At 54.4% G+C, this 19,186-nt stretch overlaps 1 protein-coding gene across 3 annotated transcripts in view; it reads left to right on the top strand.

Moving 5' to 3' along the window:
* otud5a (OTU deubiquitinase 5a) overlaps window positions 1-19,186 on the top strand; it is a 59,081-nt gene that overhangs the window by 17,028 nt on the left and 22,867 nt on the right. For 2 of the 3 annotated variants that reach the window (XM_073028622.1, XM_073028620.1), the window contains exon 2: window positions 11,545-11,638. In XM_073028622.1, the coding sequence (XP_072884723.1) occupies window positions 11,545-11,638 (94 nt within the window). The remainder of the gene's footprint in view (window positions 1-11,544; window positions 11,639-19,186) is intronic. The other variant, XM_073028621.1, reaches the window with a different exon arrangement.

Here is a 19,186-nt window from a genome sequence, read left to right as displayed (position 1 = left end):
GTTGGTAAGTTGATGGAGAAGATCCTGAGAGGCAGGATTTATGAACATTTGGAGAGGCATAATATGATTAGGAATAGTGAGCATGGCTTTGTCAAAGGCAGGTTGTGCCTTACGAGCATGATTAAATTTTTTCAGGATGTGACTGAACACATTGATGAAGGCAGAGCCTTCTCTTGTGATTTTTATAAATGACAATAAATTTGAGAGCTGTCAGAGGTTACAGCGGGACATTGATGGGAGTTCAACCCAGATTAAGTGTGAAGTGGTTCATTTTGGTAGGTCAAATGTGATGGCAGAATATGGCATTAATGGTAAGATTCTTGGCAGTGTGGGGGATCAGAGGGATCTTGGGGTCTGAACCCATAGGACACTCAAAGTTTCTGTGCAGGTTGACTGTGGTTAGGAAGACATACGGTGCATTGGCCTTCATCGACTGTGGGATTGAGTTTAAGAACCAGGAGGTAATGTTACAGCTTTATAGAACCCTGGTCAGATCCCACTTGGAGTACTGTGCTCAGTTCTGGTCACCTCACTACAGGAAGGATGTGGAAACCATAGAAAGGGTGCAGAGGAGATTTACAAAGATGTTGCCTGGATTGGGGAGCATGTCTTATGAGAATAGGTTGAGTGAACTCGGACTTTTCTCCTTGGAGCGTTGGAGGATGAGAGGTGACCTGATAGAGGTGTATAAGATGATGAGAGGCATTGATCATGGCTTTTTCCCAGGGCTGAAATGGGTAACTCGAGAGAGCACAGTTTTAAGGTGCCTGGAAGTAGGTACAGAGGAGATGTCAGGGATAAGTTTTTTTACTCAGAGTGGTGAGTGCGTGGAATGGGCTGCCGGTGATGGTGGTGGAGGCGAATATGATAGGGTTTTTTTTAAGAGACTCCTGGATAGTACATGGATCTTAGAAAAATAGAGGGCTGTAATTTTTGAGTAAGTACGTGTTCGGCACAGCATTGTGGGCTGAAGGGCCTGTATTGTGCTGTAGGTTTTCTTTGTTTCTGTCCTCGAATAATTCAGTCAGGTATGATCTGCCCTTCATAAAGGCATACTGTCTATCCCGAATAAAACTACGTATGTTCTACCAAATGCTTGTCAGTTCAGTCCCCATCAATCCTCTGCAATAATTTGTCCACCACTGATGTAAGACTGGCTGGTCTATAATTTGGAGGATTATCCATACTTTTCCTGCACCCAGAGCGATCTGCCCTGCTCTGAGTCCCGTTGCCAGGGGCTGCTGACGAGCAAGGTCCTCAGTGAAGGTCTCTTTACAAAACATGCTCCCCTGTCGTCCTGCGGGGGGGGGGGGGGTGCCTTATTCTGATTGTCAAAAGCAGCTTCCATTGTGATTGGTTAGTTCAGAAGATGTAGTGTCCAGTTTCAAATATCCTGGTATATAGAATAGCACGTGGAAGGGTCTTGCTCTCTTCTTCCTTTGATTAAGACATGACCATTGGGGTTATGCTCCGTACGTTCTTTTAGCTAAGTGTGTTGAATATTCAGCTATGTGGTGTCTGTAACTTGGGGAACAGGAATGTTTGGTTGAATTTTCACTGTTTGTAAATTAATTATTAATATCCCCATTCAAAATTGATGCATTTCCTGTCTCACTGGCCGGTCCCATGAACCTGACTGAGCATCACACCTGGACATTTTTTCTCCAAACATACCTTTGCTCATTGTGGCCAAAAAATTCTATTTTAACTTCATCAGTCCACAGGACTTATTTCCAAAATGCATCAGGCTTGTTTAGATGTTCCTTTGCAAATTTATGATGCTGAATTTTGTGGTGAGGACGCAGAAAAGGTCTTCACCTGATGACTCTTCCATGAAGGTCATATTTGTGCAAGTGTCACTGCACAGTAGAACAGTGCACCACCACTCCAGTGTCTGATAAATCTTCTTGAAGGTCTTTTGCAGTCAAACGGGGGTTTTGATTTGCCTTTCTAGCAATCCTACGAGCAGTTCTCTTGAAAAGTTTACTTGGTCTTCCAGACCTCAACTTGACCTCCATCATTCCTGTTAACTGCCATTTCTTAATTACATTACGAATTGAGGAAATGGCTACCTGAAAATGCTTTACTATCTTCTTACAGCCTTCTCCTGCTTTGTGGGCATCATTTATTTTAATTTTCAGAGTGCTAGGCAGCTGCTTAGAGGAGCCCATGGCTGCTGATTGTTGGGACAAGGTTTGAGGAGTCAGGGTTTGAAACTTGCATTACCTGGCCTTTTCTAACAATGACTGTGAACAAGCCATAGTCCTAACAAGCTAATTAAGGTCTGACACCTTGGTAAAAGATACCTGAGAGCTCAAGTCTCTGGGGGTGCCCAAACTTTTGCATGGTTCTCCTTTCCTTTTTTTCTACTCTAAAATTGTACAAAACAAAAATAATACACTAATCTTGCTTAAAATGTTGAAAAGAATGTTTCATCTTTAACTTTGACTGTTGAAGGTCAGTTCATCTTCTACTCATTTAACTATTCACAGTAGCAGAAATTTTGATCACGGGTGCCCAAACTTCTGCATGCCACTGTATATCGCTCTGATATTGTAATAATTTGAATAAACCTTATATATAAAATAGAAAGTACTGCTCACCCCCCCTTACATCTGGGAATGTGGGGGAGGGGGAGGTCCCAGAATGGTGGTACTGAGCAGGTCAAGGAGGTGTGTGGAGGTGGTACTGAGCAATCAATCCTCCCACACCCACCCCACTGACCCGTGTGTATCTGCAAAGGGTGGGAGGGGTGGTAACGATCAGTGGGCCTGGCTCTCTCTCTGACCTGTGTGTGTCTGCGAGGGGTGGGAGGGGTGGTAACAATCAGTGGGCCTGGCTCTCTCTCTGACCTGTATGTGTCTGTGATGGGAGAGAGGGGTGGTAACGATCAGTGGGCCTGGCCCTTTCTCTGACCCGTGTGTATCTGCGAGGGGTGGGAGGGGTGGTAACGATCAGTGGGCCTGGCCCTCTCTCTGACCAGTGTGTATCTGCTAGGGGTGGGAGGGGTGGTAACGATCAGTGGGCCTGGCCCTCTCTCTGACCCGTGTGTATCTGCTAGGGGTGGGAGGGGTGGTAACGATCAGTGGGCCTGGCCCTCTCTCTGACCAGTGTGTATCTGCTAGGGGTGGGAGGGGTGGTAACGATCAGTGGGCCTGGCCCTCTCTCTGACCAGTGTGTATCTGCTAGGGGTGGGAGGGGTGGTAACGATCAGTGGGCCTGGCCATCTCTCTGAACAGTGTGTATCTGCTAGGGGTGGGAGGGGTGGTAACGATCAGTGGGCCTGGCCCTCTCTCTGACCCGTGTGTATCTGCGAGGGGTGGGAGGGGTGGTAACGATCAGTGGGCCTGGCCCTCTCTCTGACCCGTGTGTATCTGTGATGGGAGAGAGGGGTGGTAACGATCAGTGGGCCTGGCCCTCTCTCTGACCTGTGTGTATCTGCGAGGGGAGAGAGGGGTGGTAACGATCAGTGGGCCTGGCCCTCTCTCTGACCTGTGTGTGTCTGCGAAGGGTGGGAGGGGTGGTAACGATCAGTGGGCCTGGCTCCCTCTCTGACCCGTGTGTATCTGCGAAGGTGGGAGGGGTGGTAACGATCAGTGGGCCTGGCCCTCTCTCTGACCTGTGTGTATCTGCGAGGGGTGGTAACGATCAGTGGGCCTGGCCCTCTCTCTGACCCGTGTGTATCTGCGAAGGGTGGGAGGGGTGGTAACGATCAGTGGGCCTGGCCCTCTCTCTGACCTGTGTGTGTCTGTGATGGGAGAGAGGGGTGGTAACGATCAGTGGGCCTGGCCCTCTCTCTGACCCGTGTGTATCTGCGAAGGGTGGGAGGGGTGGTAACGATCAGTGGGCCTGGCACTCTCTCTGACCCGTGTGTATCTGCGAGGGGTGGGTGGGGTGGTAACGATTAGTGGGCCTGGCCCTCTCTCTGACCCGTGTGTATCTGCGAAGGGTGGGAGGGGTGGTAACGATCAGTGGGCCTGGCCCTCTCTCTGACCTGTGTGTGTCTGTGATGGGAGAGAGGGGTGGTAACGATCAGTGGGCCTGGCCCTCTCTCTGACCTGTGTGTATCTGCGAGGGGTGGTAACGATCAGTGGGCCTGGCCCTCTCTCTGACCTGTGTGTGTCTGTGATGGGAGAGAGGGGTGGTAACGATCAGTGGGCCTGGCCCTCTCTCTGACCCGTGTGTATCTGCGAAGGGAGAGAGGGGTGGTAACGATCAGTGGGCCTGTCCATCTCTCTGACCCGTGTGTGTCTGCGAGGGGTGGGTTGGGTGGTAACGATTAGTGGGCCTGGCCCTCTCTCTGACCCGTGTGTATCTGCGAATGGTGGGAGGGGTGGTAACGATCAGTGGGCCTGGCCCTCTCTCTGACCTGTGTGTGTCTGCGAGGGGTGGGAGGGGTGGTAACGATCAGTGGGCCTGGCCCTCTCTCTGACCCGTGTGTATCTGCGAAGGGAGAGAGGGGTGGTAACGATCAGTGGGCCTGTCCCTCTCTCTGACCCGTGTGTATCTGCGAAGGGAGAGAGGGGTGGTAACGATCAGTGGGCCTGGTCCTCTCTCTGACCTGTGTGTGTCTGTGATGGGAGAGAGGGGTGGTAACGATCAGTGGGCCTGGCCCTCCCTCTGACCCGTGTGTATCTGCGAAGGGTGGGAGGGGTGGTAACGATCAGTGGGCCTGTCCCTCTCTCTGACCCGTGTGTATCTGCGAGGGGTGGGAGGGGTGGTAACGATCAGTGGGCCTGACCCTCTCTCTGACCCGTGTGTGTCTGCGAAGGGTGGGAGGGGTGGTAACGATCAGTGGGCCTGGCCCTCTCTCTGACCTGTGTGTGTCTGTGATGGGAGAGAGGGGTGGTAACGATCAGTGGGCCTGACCCTCTCTCTGACCCGTGTGTGTCTGCGAAGGGTGGGAGGGGTGGTAACGATCAGTGGGCCTGGCCCTCTCTCTGACCTGTGTGTGTCTGTGATGGGAGAGAGGGGTGGTAACGATCAGTGGGCCTGGCCCTCTCTCTGACCTGTGTGTATCTGCGAGGGGTTGTAACGATCAGTGGGCCTGGCCCTCTCTCTGACCCGTGTGTATCTGCGAAGGGTGGGAGGGGTGGTAACGATCAGTGGGCCTGGCCCTCTCTCTGACCTGTGTGTGTCTGTGATGGGAGAGAGGGGTGGTAACGATCAGTGGGCCTGGCCCTCTCTCTGACCTGTGTGTGTCTGCGAAGGGTGGGAGGGGTGGTAACGATCAGTGGGCCTGGCTCCCTCTCTGACCCGTGTGTATCTGCGAAGGTGGGAGGGGTGGTAACGATCAGTGGGCCTGGCCCTCTCTCTGACCTGTGTGTATCTGCGAGGGGTGGTAACGATCAGTGGGCCTGGCCCTCTCTCTGACCCGTGTGTATCTGCGAAGGGTGGGAGGGGTGGTAACGATCAGTGGGCCTGGCCCTCTCTCTGACCTGTGTGTGTCTGTGATGGGAGAGAGGGGTGGTAACGATCAGTGGGCCTGGCCCTCTCTCTGACCGGTGTGTATCTGCGAGGGGTGGTAACGATCAGTGGGCCTGTCCCTCTCTCTGACCCGTGTGTATCTGCGAAGGGTGGGAGGGGTGGTAACGATCAGTGGGCCTGTCCCTCTCTCTGACCCGTGTGTATCTGCGAAGGGTGGGAGGGGTGGTAACGATCAGTGGGCCTGGCCCTCTCTCTGACCCGTGTGTATCTGCGAAGGGAGAGAGGGGTGGTAACGATCAGTGGGCCTGGCCCTCTCTCTGACCCGTGTGTGTCTGCGAGGGGTGGGTGGGGTGGTAACGATTAGTGGGCCTGGCCCTCTCTCTGACCCGTGTGTATCTGCGAATGGTGGGAGGGGTGGTAACGATCAGTGGGCCTGGCCCTCTCTCTGACCTGTGTGTGTCTGCGAGGGGTGGGAGGGGTGGTAACGATCAGTGGGCCTGGCCCTCTCTCTGACCCGTGTGTATCTGTGAAGGGAGAGAGGGGTGGTAACGATCAGTGGGCCTGTCCCTCTCTCTGACCCGTGTGTATCTGCAAAGGGTGGGAGGGGTGGTAACGATCAGTGGGCCTGGCCCTCTCTCTGACCTGTGTGTGTCTGTGATGGGAGAGAGGGGTGGTAACGATCAGTGGGCCTGGCCCTCTCTCTGACCTGTGTGTATCTGCGAAGGGTGGGAGGGGTGGTAACGATCAGTGGGCCTGGCCCTCTCTCTGACCCGTGTGTATCTGTGAAGGGAGAGAGGGGTGGTAACGATCAGTGGGCCTGTCCCTCTCTCTGACCCGTGTGTATCTGCGAAGGGTGGGAGGGGTGGTAACGATCAGTGGGACTGGTCCTCTCTCTGACCTGTGTGTGTCTGCGAAGGGTGGGAGGGGTGGTAACGATCAGTGGGCCTGGCTCCCTCTCTGACCCGTGTGTATCTGCGAAGGTGGGAGGGGTGGTAACGATCAGTGGGCCTGGCCCTCTCTCTGACCTGTGTGTATCTGCGAGGGGTGGTAACGATCAGTGGGCCTGGCCCTCTCTCTGACCCGTGTGTATCTGCGAAGGGTGGGAGGGGTGGTAACGATCAGTGGGCCTGGCCCTCTCTCTGACCTGTGTGTGTCTGTGATGGGAGAGAGGGGTGGTAACGATCAGTGGGCCTGGCCCTCTCTCTGACCTGTGTGTGTCTGTGATGGGAGAGAGGGGTGGTAACGATCAGTGGACCTGGCCCTCTCTCTGACCTGTGTGTATCTGCGAGGGGTGGTAACGATCAGTGGGCCTGTCCCTCTCTCTGACCCGTGTGTATCTGCGAAGGGTGGGAGGGGTGGTAACGATCAGTGGGCCTGTCCCTCTCTCTGACCCGTGTGTATCTGCGAAGGGTGGGAGGGGTGGTAACGATCAGTGGGCTTGGCCCTCTCTCTGACCCGTGTGTATCTGCGAAGGGAGAGAGGGGTGGTAACGATCAGTGGGCCTGGCCCTCTCTCTGACCTGTGTGTGTCTGCGAGGGGTGGGAGGGGTGGTAACGATCAGTGGGCCTGGCCCTCTCTCTGACCCGTGTGTATCTGTGAAGGGAGAGAGGGGTGGTAACGATCAGTGGGCCTGGCCCTCTCTCTGACCTGTGTGTATCTGCGAGGGGTGGTAACGATCAGTGGGCCTGGCCCTCTCTCTGACCCGTGTGTATCTGCGAAGGGTGGGAGGGGTGGTAACGATCAGTGGGCCTGGCCCTCTCTCTGACCTGTGTGTGTCTGTGATGGGAGAGAGGGGTGGTAACGATCAGTGGGCCTGGCCCTCTCTCTGACCCGTGTGTATCTGCGAAGGGTGGGAGGGGTGGTAACGATCAGTGGGCCTGGCCCTCTCTCTGACCCGTGTGTATCTGCGAGGGGTGGGTGGGGTGGTAACGATTAGTGGGCCTGGCCCTCTCTCTGACCCGTGTGTATCTGCGAAGGGTGGGAGGTGTGGTAACGATCAGTGGGCCTGGCCCTCTCTCTGACCTGTGTGTGTCTGTGATAGAGAGAGGGGTGGTAACGATCAGTGGGCCTGGCCCTCTCTCTGACCTGTGTGTATCTGCGAGGGGTGGTAACGATCAGTGGGCCTGGCCCTCTTTCTGACCTGTGTGTGTCTGTGATGGGGGAGAGGGGTGGTAACGATCAGTGGGCCTGGCCCTCTCTCTGACCCGTGTGTATCTGCGAAGGGAGAGAGGGGTGGTAACGATCAGTGGGCCTGTCCCTCTCTCTGACCCGTGTGTATCTGCGAATGGTGGGAGGGGTGGTAACGATCAGTGGGCCTGGCCCTCTCTCTGACCTGTGTGTGTCTGCGAGGGGTGGGAGGGGTGGTAACGATCAGTGGGCCTGGCCCTCTCTCTGACCCGTGTGTATCTGTGAAGGGAGAGAGGGGTGGTAACGATCAGTGGGCCTGGCCCTCTCTCTGACCCGTGTGTATCTGCGAAGGGAGAGAGGGGTGGTAACGATCAGTGGGCCTGTCCCTCTCTCTGACCCGTGTGTATCTGCGAAGGGTGGGAGGGGTGGTAACGATCAGTGGGCCTGACCCTCTCTCTGACCCGTGTGTGTCTGCGAAGGGTGGGAGGGGTGGTAACGATCAGTGGGCCTGGCCCTCTCTCTGACCTGTGTGTGTCTGTGATGGGAGAGAGGGGTGGTAACGATCAGTGGGCCTGACCCTCTCTCTGACCCGTGTGTGTCTGCGAAGCGTGAGAGGGGTGGTAACGATCAGTGGGCCTGGCCCTCTCTCTGACCTGTGTGTGTCTGTGATGGGAGAGAGGGGTGGTAACGATCAGTGGGCCTGGCCCTCTCTCTGACCTGTGTGTATCTGCGAGGGGTGGTAACGATCAGTGGGCCTGTCCCTCTCTCTGACCCGTGTGTATCTGCGAAGGGTGGGAGGGGTGGTAACGATCAGTGGGCCTGGCCCTCTCTCTGACCCGTGTGTATCTGTGAAGGGAGAGAGGGGTGGTAACGATCAGTGGGCCTGTCCCTCTCTCTGACCCGTGTGTATCTGCGAAGGGTGGGAGGGGTGGTAACGATCAGTGGGCCTGGTCCTCTCTCTGACCTGTGTTTGTCTGCGAAGGGTGGGAGGGGTGGTAACGATCAGTGGGCCTGGCTCCCTCTCTGACCCGTGTGTATCTGCGAAGGTGGGAGGGGTGGTAACGATCAGTGGGCCTGGCCCTCTCTCTGACCTGTGTGTATCTGCGAGGGGTGGTAACGATCAGTGGGCCTGGCCCTCTCTCTGACCCGTGTGTATCTGCGAAGGGTGGGAGGGGTGGTAACGATCAGTGGGCCTGGCCCTCTCTCTGACCTGTGTGTGTCTGTGATGGGATAGAGGGGTGGTAACGATCAGTGGGCCTGGCCCTCTCTCTGACCCGTGTGTATCTGCGAAGGGTGGGAGGGGTGGTAATGATCAGTGGGCCTGGCCCTCTCTCTGACCCGTGTGTATCTGCGAGGGGTGGGTGGGGTGGTAACGATTAGTGGGGCTGGCCCTCTCTCTGACCCGTGTGTATCTGCGAAGGGTGGGAGGGGTGGTAACGATCAGTGGGCCTGGCCCTCTCTCTGACCTGTGTGTGTCTGTGATGGGAGAGAGGGGTGGTAACGATCAGTGGGCCTGGCCCTCTCTCTGACCTGTGTGTATCTGCGAGGGGTGGTAACGATCAGTGGGCCTGTCCCTCTCTCTGACCCGTGTGTATCTGCGAAGGGTGGAAGGGGTGGTAACGATCAGTGGGCCTGTCCCTCTCTCTGACCCGTGTGTATCTGCGAAGGGTGGGAGGGTTAGTAACGATCAGTGGGCCTGGCCCTCTCTCTGACCCGTGTGTATCTGCGAAGGGAGAGAGGGGTGGTAACGATCAGTGGGCCTGGCCCTCTCTCTGATCCGTGTGTGTCTGCGAGGGGTGGGTGGGGTGGTAACGATTAGTGGGCCTGGCCCTCTCTCTGACCCGTGTGTATCTGCGAATGGTGGGAGGGGTGGTAACGATCAGTGGGCCTGGCCCTCTCTCTGACCTGTGTGTGTCTGCGAGGGGTGGGAGGGGTGGTAACGATCAGTGGGCCTGGCCCTCTCTCTGACCTGTGTGTATCTGCGAGGGGTGGTAACGATCAGTGGGCCTGGCCCTCTCTCTGACCCGTGTGTATCTGCGAAGGGTGGGAGGGGTGGTAACGATCAGTGGGCCTGGCCCTCTCTCTGACCCGTGTGTATCTGCGAAGGGAGAGAGGGGTGGTAACGATCAGTGGGCCTGTCCCTCTCTCTGACCCGTGTGTATCTGCGAAGGGTGGGAGGGGTGGTAACGATCAGTGGGCCTGACCCTCTCTCTGACCCGTGTGTGTCTGTGAAGGGTGGGAGGGGTGGTAACGATCAGTGGGCCTGGCCCTCTCTCTGACCTGTGTGTATCTGCGAGGGGTGGTAACGATCAGTGGGCCTGTCCCTCTCTCTGACCCGTGTGTATCTGCGAAGGGTGGGAGGGGTGGTAACGATCAGTGGGCCTGGCCCTCTCTCTGACCTGTGTGTGTCTGTGATGGGAGAGAGGGGTGGTAACGATCAGTGGGCCTGGCCCTCTCTCTGACCTGTGTGTGTCTGTGATGGGAGAGAGGGGTGGTAACGATCAGTGGGCCTAGCCCTCTCTCTTACCCGTGTGTGTGTGGGAGGGGTGGTAACGATCAATGGGCCTGGCCCTCTCTCTGTCCTGTGTGTGTCTGCGAGGGGTGGGAGGGGTGGTAACGATCAGTGGGCCTGGCCCTCTCTCTGACCCGTGTGTATCTGTGAAGGGAGAGAGGGGTGGTAACGATCAGTGGGCCTGGCCCTCTCTCTGACCTGTGTGTATCTGCGAAGGGTGGGAGGGGTGGTAACGATCAGTAGGCCTGGCCCTCTCTCTGACCCGTGTGTATCTGCTAAGGGAGAGAGGGGTGGTAACGATCAGTGGGCCTGTCCCTCTCTCTGACCCGTGTGTATCTGCGAAGGGTGGGAGGGGTGGTAACGATCAGTGGGCCTGGTCCTCTCTCTGACCTGTGTGTGTCTGTGATGGGAGAGAGGGGTGGTAACGATCTGTGGGCCTGACCCTCTCTCTGACCCGTGTGTGTCTGCGAAGGGTGGGAGGGGTGGTAACGATCAGTGGGCCTGGCCCTCTCTCTGACCTGTGTGTGTCTGTGATGGGAGAGAGGGGTGGTAACGATCAGTGGGCCTGGCCCTCTCTCTGACCTGTGTGTATCTGCGAGGGGTGGTAACGATCAGTGGGCCTGGCCCTCTCTCTGACCCGTGTGTATCTGGGAGGGGTGGTAATGATCAGTGGGCCTGGCCCACTCTCTCTGACCTGTGTGTGTCTGAAGGGTGGGAGGGGTGGTAACAATCAGTGGGCCTGGCCCTCTCTCTGACCCGTGTGTATCTGCGAAGGGTGGGAGGGGTGGTAACGATCAGTGGGCCTGGCCCTCTCTCTGACCCGTGTGTATCTGCGAAGGGAGAGAGGGGTGGTAACGATCAGTGGGCCTGTCCCTCTCTCTGACCTGTGTGTATCTGCGAGGGGTGGGAGGGGTGGTAACGATCAGTGGGCCTGGCCCTCTCTCTGACCTGTGTGTGTCTGTGAAGGGTGGGAGGGGTGGTAACGATCAGTGGGCCTGGCCCTCTCTCTGACCCGTGTGTATCTGCGAAGGGTGGGAGGGGTGGTAACGATCAGTGGGCCTGTCCCTCTCTCTGACCCGTGTGTATCTGCGAAGGGTGGGAGGGGTGGTAACGATCAGTGGGCCTAGCCCTCTCTCTGACCCGTGTGTATCTGCGAAGGGTGGGAGGGGTGGTAACGATCAGTGGGCCTGGCCCTCTCTCTGACCCGTGTGTATCTGCGAAGGGTGGGAGGGGTGGTAACGATCAGTGGGCCTGGCCCTCTCTCTGACCCGTGTGTATCTGCGAAGGGTGGGAGGGGTGGTAACGATCAGTGGGCCTGGCCCTCTCTCTGACCTGTGTGTGTCTGTGAAGGGTGGGAGGGGTGGTAACGATCAGTGGGCCTGGCCCTCTCTCTGACCCGTGTGTATCTGCGAGGGGTGGGAGGGGTGGTAACGATCAGTGGGCCTGGCCCTCTCTCTGACCTGTGTGTGTGTCTGCAGCAGGAGCACTGGTTCGAGAAGGCCTTGAGCGAGAAGAAAGGCTTTGTCATCAAACGAATGAAGGAGGACGGAGCCTGTCTCTTCCGGGCAGTCGGTGAGTTTGTGCTGAGAGCGCCCACCCCAGTCGTATCCTGCTGAACCGACAACACCGCCAACTGCCGCAGATTCACACCCTCCACCCCTACGCTGCCCTCTGCCTGGGCCTCACATCACTTCAGTCCCTGATCCCGTGGTCAAACGGACCAGAGGCCGGCCCTGTCCCAACATCCAGAGCCGAGTGTTTACAGTCGAGTGTACTACCACTGACACGTCGTGAAATTTGCTCTTTTGTGGCAGCAATATAGTGCAGAACACAGAAAGATTACCATGACCTACAATAAGAAGTATTTTTTAAAAGTTAGTGCAAAAGTGTGAGGGAAAGTGTTCCTGGATGGTTCAGATGGTAGAGGGGAAGAAGCTGTTGTTGAATTGTGAGTGTCTCTCTTCAGGGTCTTGTACGTACTCCCCGATGGTAGCAATGAGAGGAGGACAGGGCGTGTATGAGTGTTGAACGTTCTTGGTGATGAGTGCCGCTTTCTTGGGTCGTCTCCGTTTGAAGATGTACTTGCTGTTGCCGGTGATGGAGCTGGCTGATTTCACAACCCTTTGTGGCTTTTACCCCATCCTGTACATCAGTCCCTGGTTTGTTTGTCCCACTCCAAGCCACTCGTTTCCCCTCCCCTCGGCTGAGGGGAGGTTGGGCTTTGTGTCCCCCAGGAGCTGTGGCAGGCTGCAGCCAGCCCAGGATCGACCCGAGCTCCCGCCTCCCCGTCTCGGCACCTGGTGTGCATCCTCACCACTGTGGAGAATCCCCTGCCTAACCTCCGCTAGCACCAGCAGGGTCAATGTGAGGGACCCTCCATGAGTTCTGCGAATGCCCAGTGGGGTCGGAGGGGGATCTGCTCCACGTCACCATATCACTGATGAAGGTCCTGAAACCCCTGGGGTCTCTGTCAGTTCTCAGGGCAGCTCCTATGAGACAGAGAAGCAGGAACCAACCAACTGACCCATCGATCGTGACTGACTGTTCCACCGACCCACGTTTTCCCCAGGACCCTGAATTCCCCTGCCGTGCAGTCATCTATCAAACTGTGTTGTAAATCTATTTAAAGAGGTCACCTCTGGGCAGAGAATTCCACAGCTTCACTTGGGACCCCTCCATTGGTCAAGGTCGATGTCTCCCAGCTGTCTGCGTGATCCGCAGGCCTGGACAGTACGATGTGGAGAGGCTCCCCCTCTCTGCGCAGCTGATGAATCCAGAGGAACGGCAGAGACCGAGACAGTTTGGCACCAGAGGCGTCGCAGGAGTTGCCAGTCAGCGTTGAACTCTACAAAGGACTGCAGCTCTGGGTTTCTCCTCAGGGGTTTACGCCTGAAGCCTTCCCCATGGTTGGGTATAGCCGTAAGGCAGCGGAGGTTTGAGATTGGTTTTCCTTGATGAGCCCCATCTGCCCGAAGTGACTGGTTTTAAGTTGCCAGTAACCCGCCTTTGCCCCTTCTCCTGTCAGTCGAGACAATTTCCACCAGACTTAGTAACTTAGCCACGTGTGGCAGTTGGAGTTGGTCGTTCTCCCCGTGACCACATGGGTTTCCTGCGGGTGCTCCGGTTTCCTCCCACTGTCCAAAGACAGACCGGTTGGTAGGTTAATTGTAAATTGTTCTGTGGTTAGGCTCGGGTTGAATCGGGGAATGCTGGGCGGCACAGCTTGAAGGGCCAGAAGGGCCTGATCCACACTCTGTCAGTGATATTAAAAGTTAGCCTTGCTCACCAGTGGAAACAACTTTCCTGCCTCTAGCTTATCCATCCCTTTCATAATTTATTGATTCATTTTGATCCACTCACATTCTTCTGAATTCCAGCAAGTGACGTGATGTCTTCCCCCTTCACCTCCGGATCCAGCCTGGTGTGTGATCGAACCCTGTTGTGTCGGTTCTGCTGTGACCACTGGTGCAGTGTTGGAACAGCTCTGACAATAGGCTTAGGACGAGCGGTCTCTCCACTCTGGGCTACGTCCTGGACAGTCCTTTCCACTGTCAGGGGGTGTCAGTGACTTCCTCTGCTCTGCAGTGTGACACCTGTTAGCGTACAATCAGATCACTCAATGATGCCTGTCCCTGAATCGTTGGGGGTGGGTGAGGGTGCTCGGTGCTGGATGCCTGTCCCTGAATCGTTGGTGGGTGGGTGAGGGTGCTGGTGGGATTCGGACTCCTCACTGTGCAGTGTTTGTTAGAGGGGGTGGGTGAGGGTGCTGGTGGGATTCGGACTCCTCACTGTGCAGTGTTTGTTAGAGGGGGTGGGTGAGGGTGCTCGGTGGGATTCGGACTCCTCACTGTGCAGTGTTTGTTAGAGGGGGTGGGTGAGGGTGCTCGGTGCTGGATGCCTGTCCCTCGCTGTGCAGTGTTTGTTAGAGGGGGTGGGTGAGGGTGCTGGTGGGATTCGGACTCCTCACTGTGCAGTGTTTGTTAGAGGGGGTGGGTGAGGGTGCTGGTGGGATTCGGACTCCTCACTGTGCAGTGTTTGTTAGAGGGGGTGGGTGAGGGTGCTGGTGGGATTCGGACTCCTCACTGTGCAGTGTTTGTTAGAGGGGGTGGGTGAAGGTGCTCGGTGCTGGATGCCTGTCCCTCGCTGTGCAGTGTTTGTTAGAGGGGGCGGGTGTCCAGGTATTTGCGGGTGTGGGAGGCCTCAGGCTGTCAGTTTAATGTTGTCCTACAGAGTCAAATGGAGAATTCAGGAGGAATCTCCCTGCCTAATGCAGAGGTGGTGAGCTTCAGGGCAACTTGAAAGACAGGGCGAAGGAGGAGCTGGTTAAACTCAGGACATAGGAAGGGGAAAGTCCAGAACTGGGGAGAATTGGCCTGTAAATTAGGGACAGGAGAAGGCCACACGGCCCCTCCAGCCTGTTCTGTGGTTCAATAAAGGTGTGCCAAATGTGATTGTAAACCCCCCACCCCAGTAACAATCCACTGCCATGCTCACTACGATCCTGTCTCTGAGAGCATACACACTCCGTCCGCTTCCAGTGGCTGCTGGGGAAGTTGGTTCCCCCTCACTGGTGTGACTCCTGTCTTTAAGCAGTGTCACCCCCAAGCTATCCTAAAGCCCAACAGAACATCCTCTCCACACCCACCCTTTTCCAAACCCCTTGTGTTCTGTCTTTCGTTCCAGTTCTCTCTTTGTTGTCTGTCCTCTCCAACCTTTCCATGTGACCCTGCTCTGACCAGCCTGTTTATGCACCGTAGGACATGGGAGCAGAATTCGGCCACTCGACCACTCGAATCATCATGGCTGATTTATTACCCTTCTCAACCCCATTCTCCCTGCGACCTGCTTACTAATCAGGAACCTGTCAACCCCCGCTTTAAATATACCCAATGTCTCGTCCTCCACAGCCGCCTGTGGCAATGAATTCCACAGATTCACCACCTTCTGGCAAAAGAAATGCCTCCTCATCTCTGTTCCCTCTATTCTGAGGCAATGTACTCAGAATCCCCCGTCATAGGAAACATCCTCTCCACATCCGCTCTTTCAATATTTGATAGGTTTCAATGAAATTCCCTCTTTCATCCCCCCCCCCCCCCCCCCTCACAATACTACTAAATTCCAGCGAGTACAGACCTGGAGCTCCCCATACATTAACCCTTTCACTCCTGGGATCATTCTTCTGGACCCTCTCCGAAGCTCGCACATCCTTTCCCAGATATGCGGCCTAAAACTGCTCAATAATGGTTTGACCAGAGCTTTGGCTTTGGTGAAACTGCCTTCGAACGGCGCACAGAGAATGGCGGAAGTTCCATAGTGTCGGTGCTGAGCGTGGGTACAGTTTAAAGTGGAGGTTGATAGATTCTTGAATAGTCAAAGGTTACGGGGAGAAGGCAGGAGAATGGGGTTTCCAGGGATAGTACATCAGTCATGACAAAATGGCGGAGCAGACTCGATGGGCTGAATAGTCACAGGAAGGTATAGCACAGAAACAGGCCCTTTGGCCCATCTTGTCAATGCCGAAACATTTAAACTGCCTAATCTCGTTGACCTGCACCGGGACCATAGCCCTCCCTACCACGTACTTCTCTTAAGTGTTGAAATCGAGCTTGCATCTGCCATCCAAGCCGGCCCCTTGTTCCGCACTCTCACCACTCTGAGTGAAGAAGTTGACCCTCGTGTTCCCCTTTAAACAGCCTATTCCTATCGACCTGCACCGTGACTATGCCCCGACCATTCAAACTTCTCTTAAACATTGAAATCAAGCCCACATACACCAGTCGTGCTGGAAGATCATTCCATACATCTCACAACCCTCTGGGGAAGAAGTTTCCCCTTGAGCTTTTCACCTTTCACCCTTAACCCATGCCCTCTAGTTGTAGTGCCACCCAAGTTCAATGGAAAAAGCCTGCTTGCATTTGCCCTATCTATACCCCACATCTTTATACTGCCATCAAATCTCCCCTCAAGTTAATATGTCCAAGGAATAAAGTCCTAACTATTCAATCTTTCCTTGGTCCTCCAAGTCAAGTAAAGTCAAGTCAACTTTTATTGTTATTTCGACCATAACTGCTGGTACAGTGCATAGTAAAAATGAGACAACGATTCTCAGGACCATGGTGTTACATGACACAGTACAAAAACTAGACTGAACTACGTAATAAAAAAAACAGAGAAAGCTATACTAGACTACAGACCTACACTGGACTGCATAAAGTGCACAAAAACAGTTCAGGCATTACAATAAATAATAAACAGGACAGTAGGGCAAGGTGTCAGTCCAGGCTTCGGTTATTGAGGAGTCTGATAGCTTGGGGGAAGAAACTGTTACGTAGTCTGGTCGTAAGAGCCCGAATGCTTCGGATCCTTTTCCCAGATGGCAGGAGGGAGAAGAGTTTGTATGAGGGGTGCATGGGGTCCTTCATAATGCTGTTTGCTTTGCGGATGCAGCGTGTAGTGTAAATGTCCGTGATGGCGGGAAGAGAGACCCCGATGATCTTCTCAGCTGACCTCACTGTCCGCTGCAGGGTCTTGTGATCCAAGGTGGTGCAATTTCCGAACCAGGCGGTGATGCAGTTGCTCAGGATGCTCTCAATACAACCCCTGTAGAATGTGATGAGGATGGGGGGTGGTGGGAGATGGACTTTCCCCAGCCTTCGCAGAAAGTAGAGACACTGCTGGGCTTTCTTTGCTATGGAGCTGGTGTTGAGGGACCAGGTGAGATTCTCCATTCCTGACAATATCCTTGTAAATCTTCTCTGTAACTCTTTCAGCCTTATTTACAGCTTTCCTGTAGGTAGGTGACCAAAACTCAATATATTGCTCCAAATTAGACTGAACGACCCGATTGGCTCCTGTTTCTTATGGTCTTATGCCAAAGTAACCTTTTTGTGTCCTTTTGTACGCATATGTTTCCTCCTCCACCCTGGCACCCAGCACCCTGTGAAAAGTAAATCTTGTCCTGCACACTGAAAAAAGAGCCTTTCCTTGCACCTTTAAATAGGAGATTGCAGATGCTGGAAATCCAGGGCAATGCACACAGAATGCTGGAGGAGCTCGGTGGGTCAGCAAGCATCCGGGGAGGGGAATGAACAGTTGCCATTTCAGGCCGGGACTCTGATCTCAGCTATTTATTCCCCTCCACAGATGCCAAGTTCCTCCTGTGCGTAGTGTGTTCTGGTCTTGTCTCTGTACAGTGTGGCACATCTCTCACACGACTTAAAGACTCAGGTTTATTGCGACCTATATATAGCTCGGGTACCGAAGCCTTTTACTCAGTACTGTCGTAATTTTATGTATTGCACTGTGACGCTGCCAAAACCCCCCAAATTTCATGACATCTGTGAGTGATGATGAGCCTCTGTTGTGGACTGAGAGTGGGAAGGGGTCAGGGAGAGTGGAATCATGGTTGTAAAAAGGGGAAGGGAGCAAATAAACCAATTGTTTGGAATCAAATGACCTTGCCTGGTGCCTCAGGGCTGGGTATGTTTACATCCACTCTCACCTGTACCCCGTCCCACTGACCCTGGCACTCCTCTGTCTGCCACCTGTCCCACATCCCTCCCGTGATGTTTACCAACTCTGTCTCTGCTCCACGCTGCCGATACAGTACCATGCGAAAGCTTTAGGCACCGCCGAAGGCATTTAACAGGACAGTATATTGTGGATGGTGGCAGCACTGCTGTGCAAGACATTAAAAAATTACTTAAATTTCAAAGGGGCAGATGAGGGGTGGTGTTCATGGATCATTAGGAAATCAGATGGCAGAGGGGATGAACCTGTTCCTGAATCATTGGGTGTAAATCTTCAGGCTCCTGCAGCTCCTCCTTGATGGTAGCAAAGAGGACAAGGCATGACCTAGGTGATGGATCATTAGATCTCTGTTGGGAAGCTGCTGTCCTGCTGGTGCGGCTGAAGTTTGCCGATAATTCCATTCACGCTCGGCAGTGGTTCCCGTGGAGCCGACGGTGAGAGACACGGGAGTAGGACTGGGAGGTGCAAGGTTGTGTGCCGAGAGGGTGTGGGTTTCCTGGATTATTGTTGCACTGAGGGATGATGGCCACTGTGGGGCAGTGTTTCCCCACTCTGCCAGTCAGCGAGTGTGGGAAGGGAGCCTGGCCTCTTCCCTTTCACATACCAATCCTCGTAGAGGGATCAGAAGTGGAGAGAGTGAGCAGCTTCAAGTTCCTCGGTGTCAAGATCTCTGAGGATCTAACCTGGTCCCAACATATCGATATAGTTATAAAGAAGGCAAGACAGCGGCTATACTTTATTAGGAATTTGAAGAGATTTTGCATGTCAACAAATAGACTCAAAAACTTCTCAGTTATACCATGGAGAGCATTCTGACAGGCTGCATCGACGTCTCATATGGATGGGCTACTCTGATCTCTCCTGATGCAACGACCCTCTCCTGGAATCACTCAGAGGGGCCAGATATCTCTCACCCCCAATTCCTCAATGCAGTGTTCTACACCGAGCTGCATTCTCCCTGAATCGCTTGGAGGGCCAGATATACCCACCCTCCCAGGACACAACCTCCTACACGGAGCTGCATTCTCCCTGAATCGCTCAGCGGGGCCAGATATCGCCCCACCCTTGAACGAGCTTTGACTCGGCGTCATGCAGGCTGCTGATTTGGCTGCCACAGGGCTATGGGCCTACCCAGGTGGAGTGCCCCACCCTCGCTGTGTCAGCCCACACATCCCCAAGAGCTGAGTCATGTAGAATTATGGCGGAGTGCAGGATGCTGTGCTAACTTTTTAGCCTTTGAGAAGATCAATCTAACCCTGCTCCCCCCCGAGCCCTCTGTTTATCTAAAAGTCTCTTAAAAAATGTCCCTAGTATATCTGCCTCTATCTCCACACCTGTCAGGGCATTACACTCGCTGTGTAAAAATCTTACCTCTGACATTTTCCTCTAATCACCTTAAAAGTTATACTCCTCATGTCAGCCATTTCTGCTCTGACAAAAATTTCTGTCTGTCCACTCAATCTATGCCTTTTATCATCTTGTACACCTCTATCAAATGGCCTCGTATCCTCTGTCACTCCAAAGAGAAAAGCCGGAGATCATGACCTATCGTGAGGGGACACACTAGTAAATCTCCTCTGCACCCTCTTT

The sequence above is a fragment of the Hemitrygon akajei genome, chromosome 24 (assembly GCF_048418815.1).
Source record: "Hemitrygon akajei chromosome 24, sHemAka1.3, whole genome shotgun sequence".
NCBI lineage: Eukaryota > Metazoa > Chordata > Chondrichthyes > Myliobatiformes > Dasyatidae > Hemitrygon > Hemitrygon akajei.
Note: the sequence above shows the minus strand (reverse complement) of the source record. Positions and strands in the feature narration are given on the sequence as shown.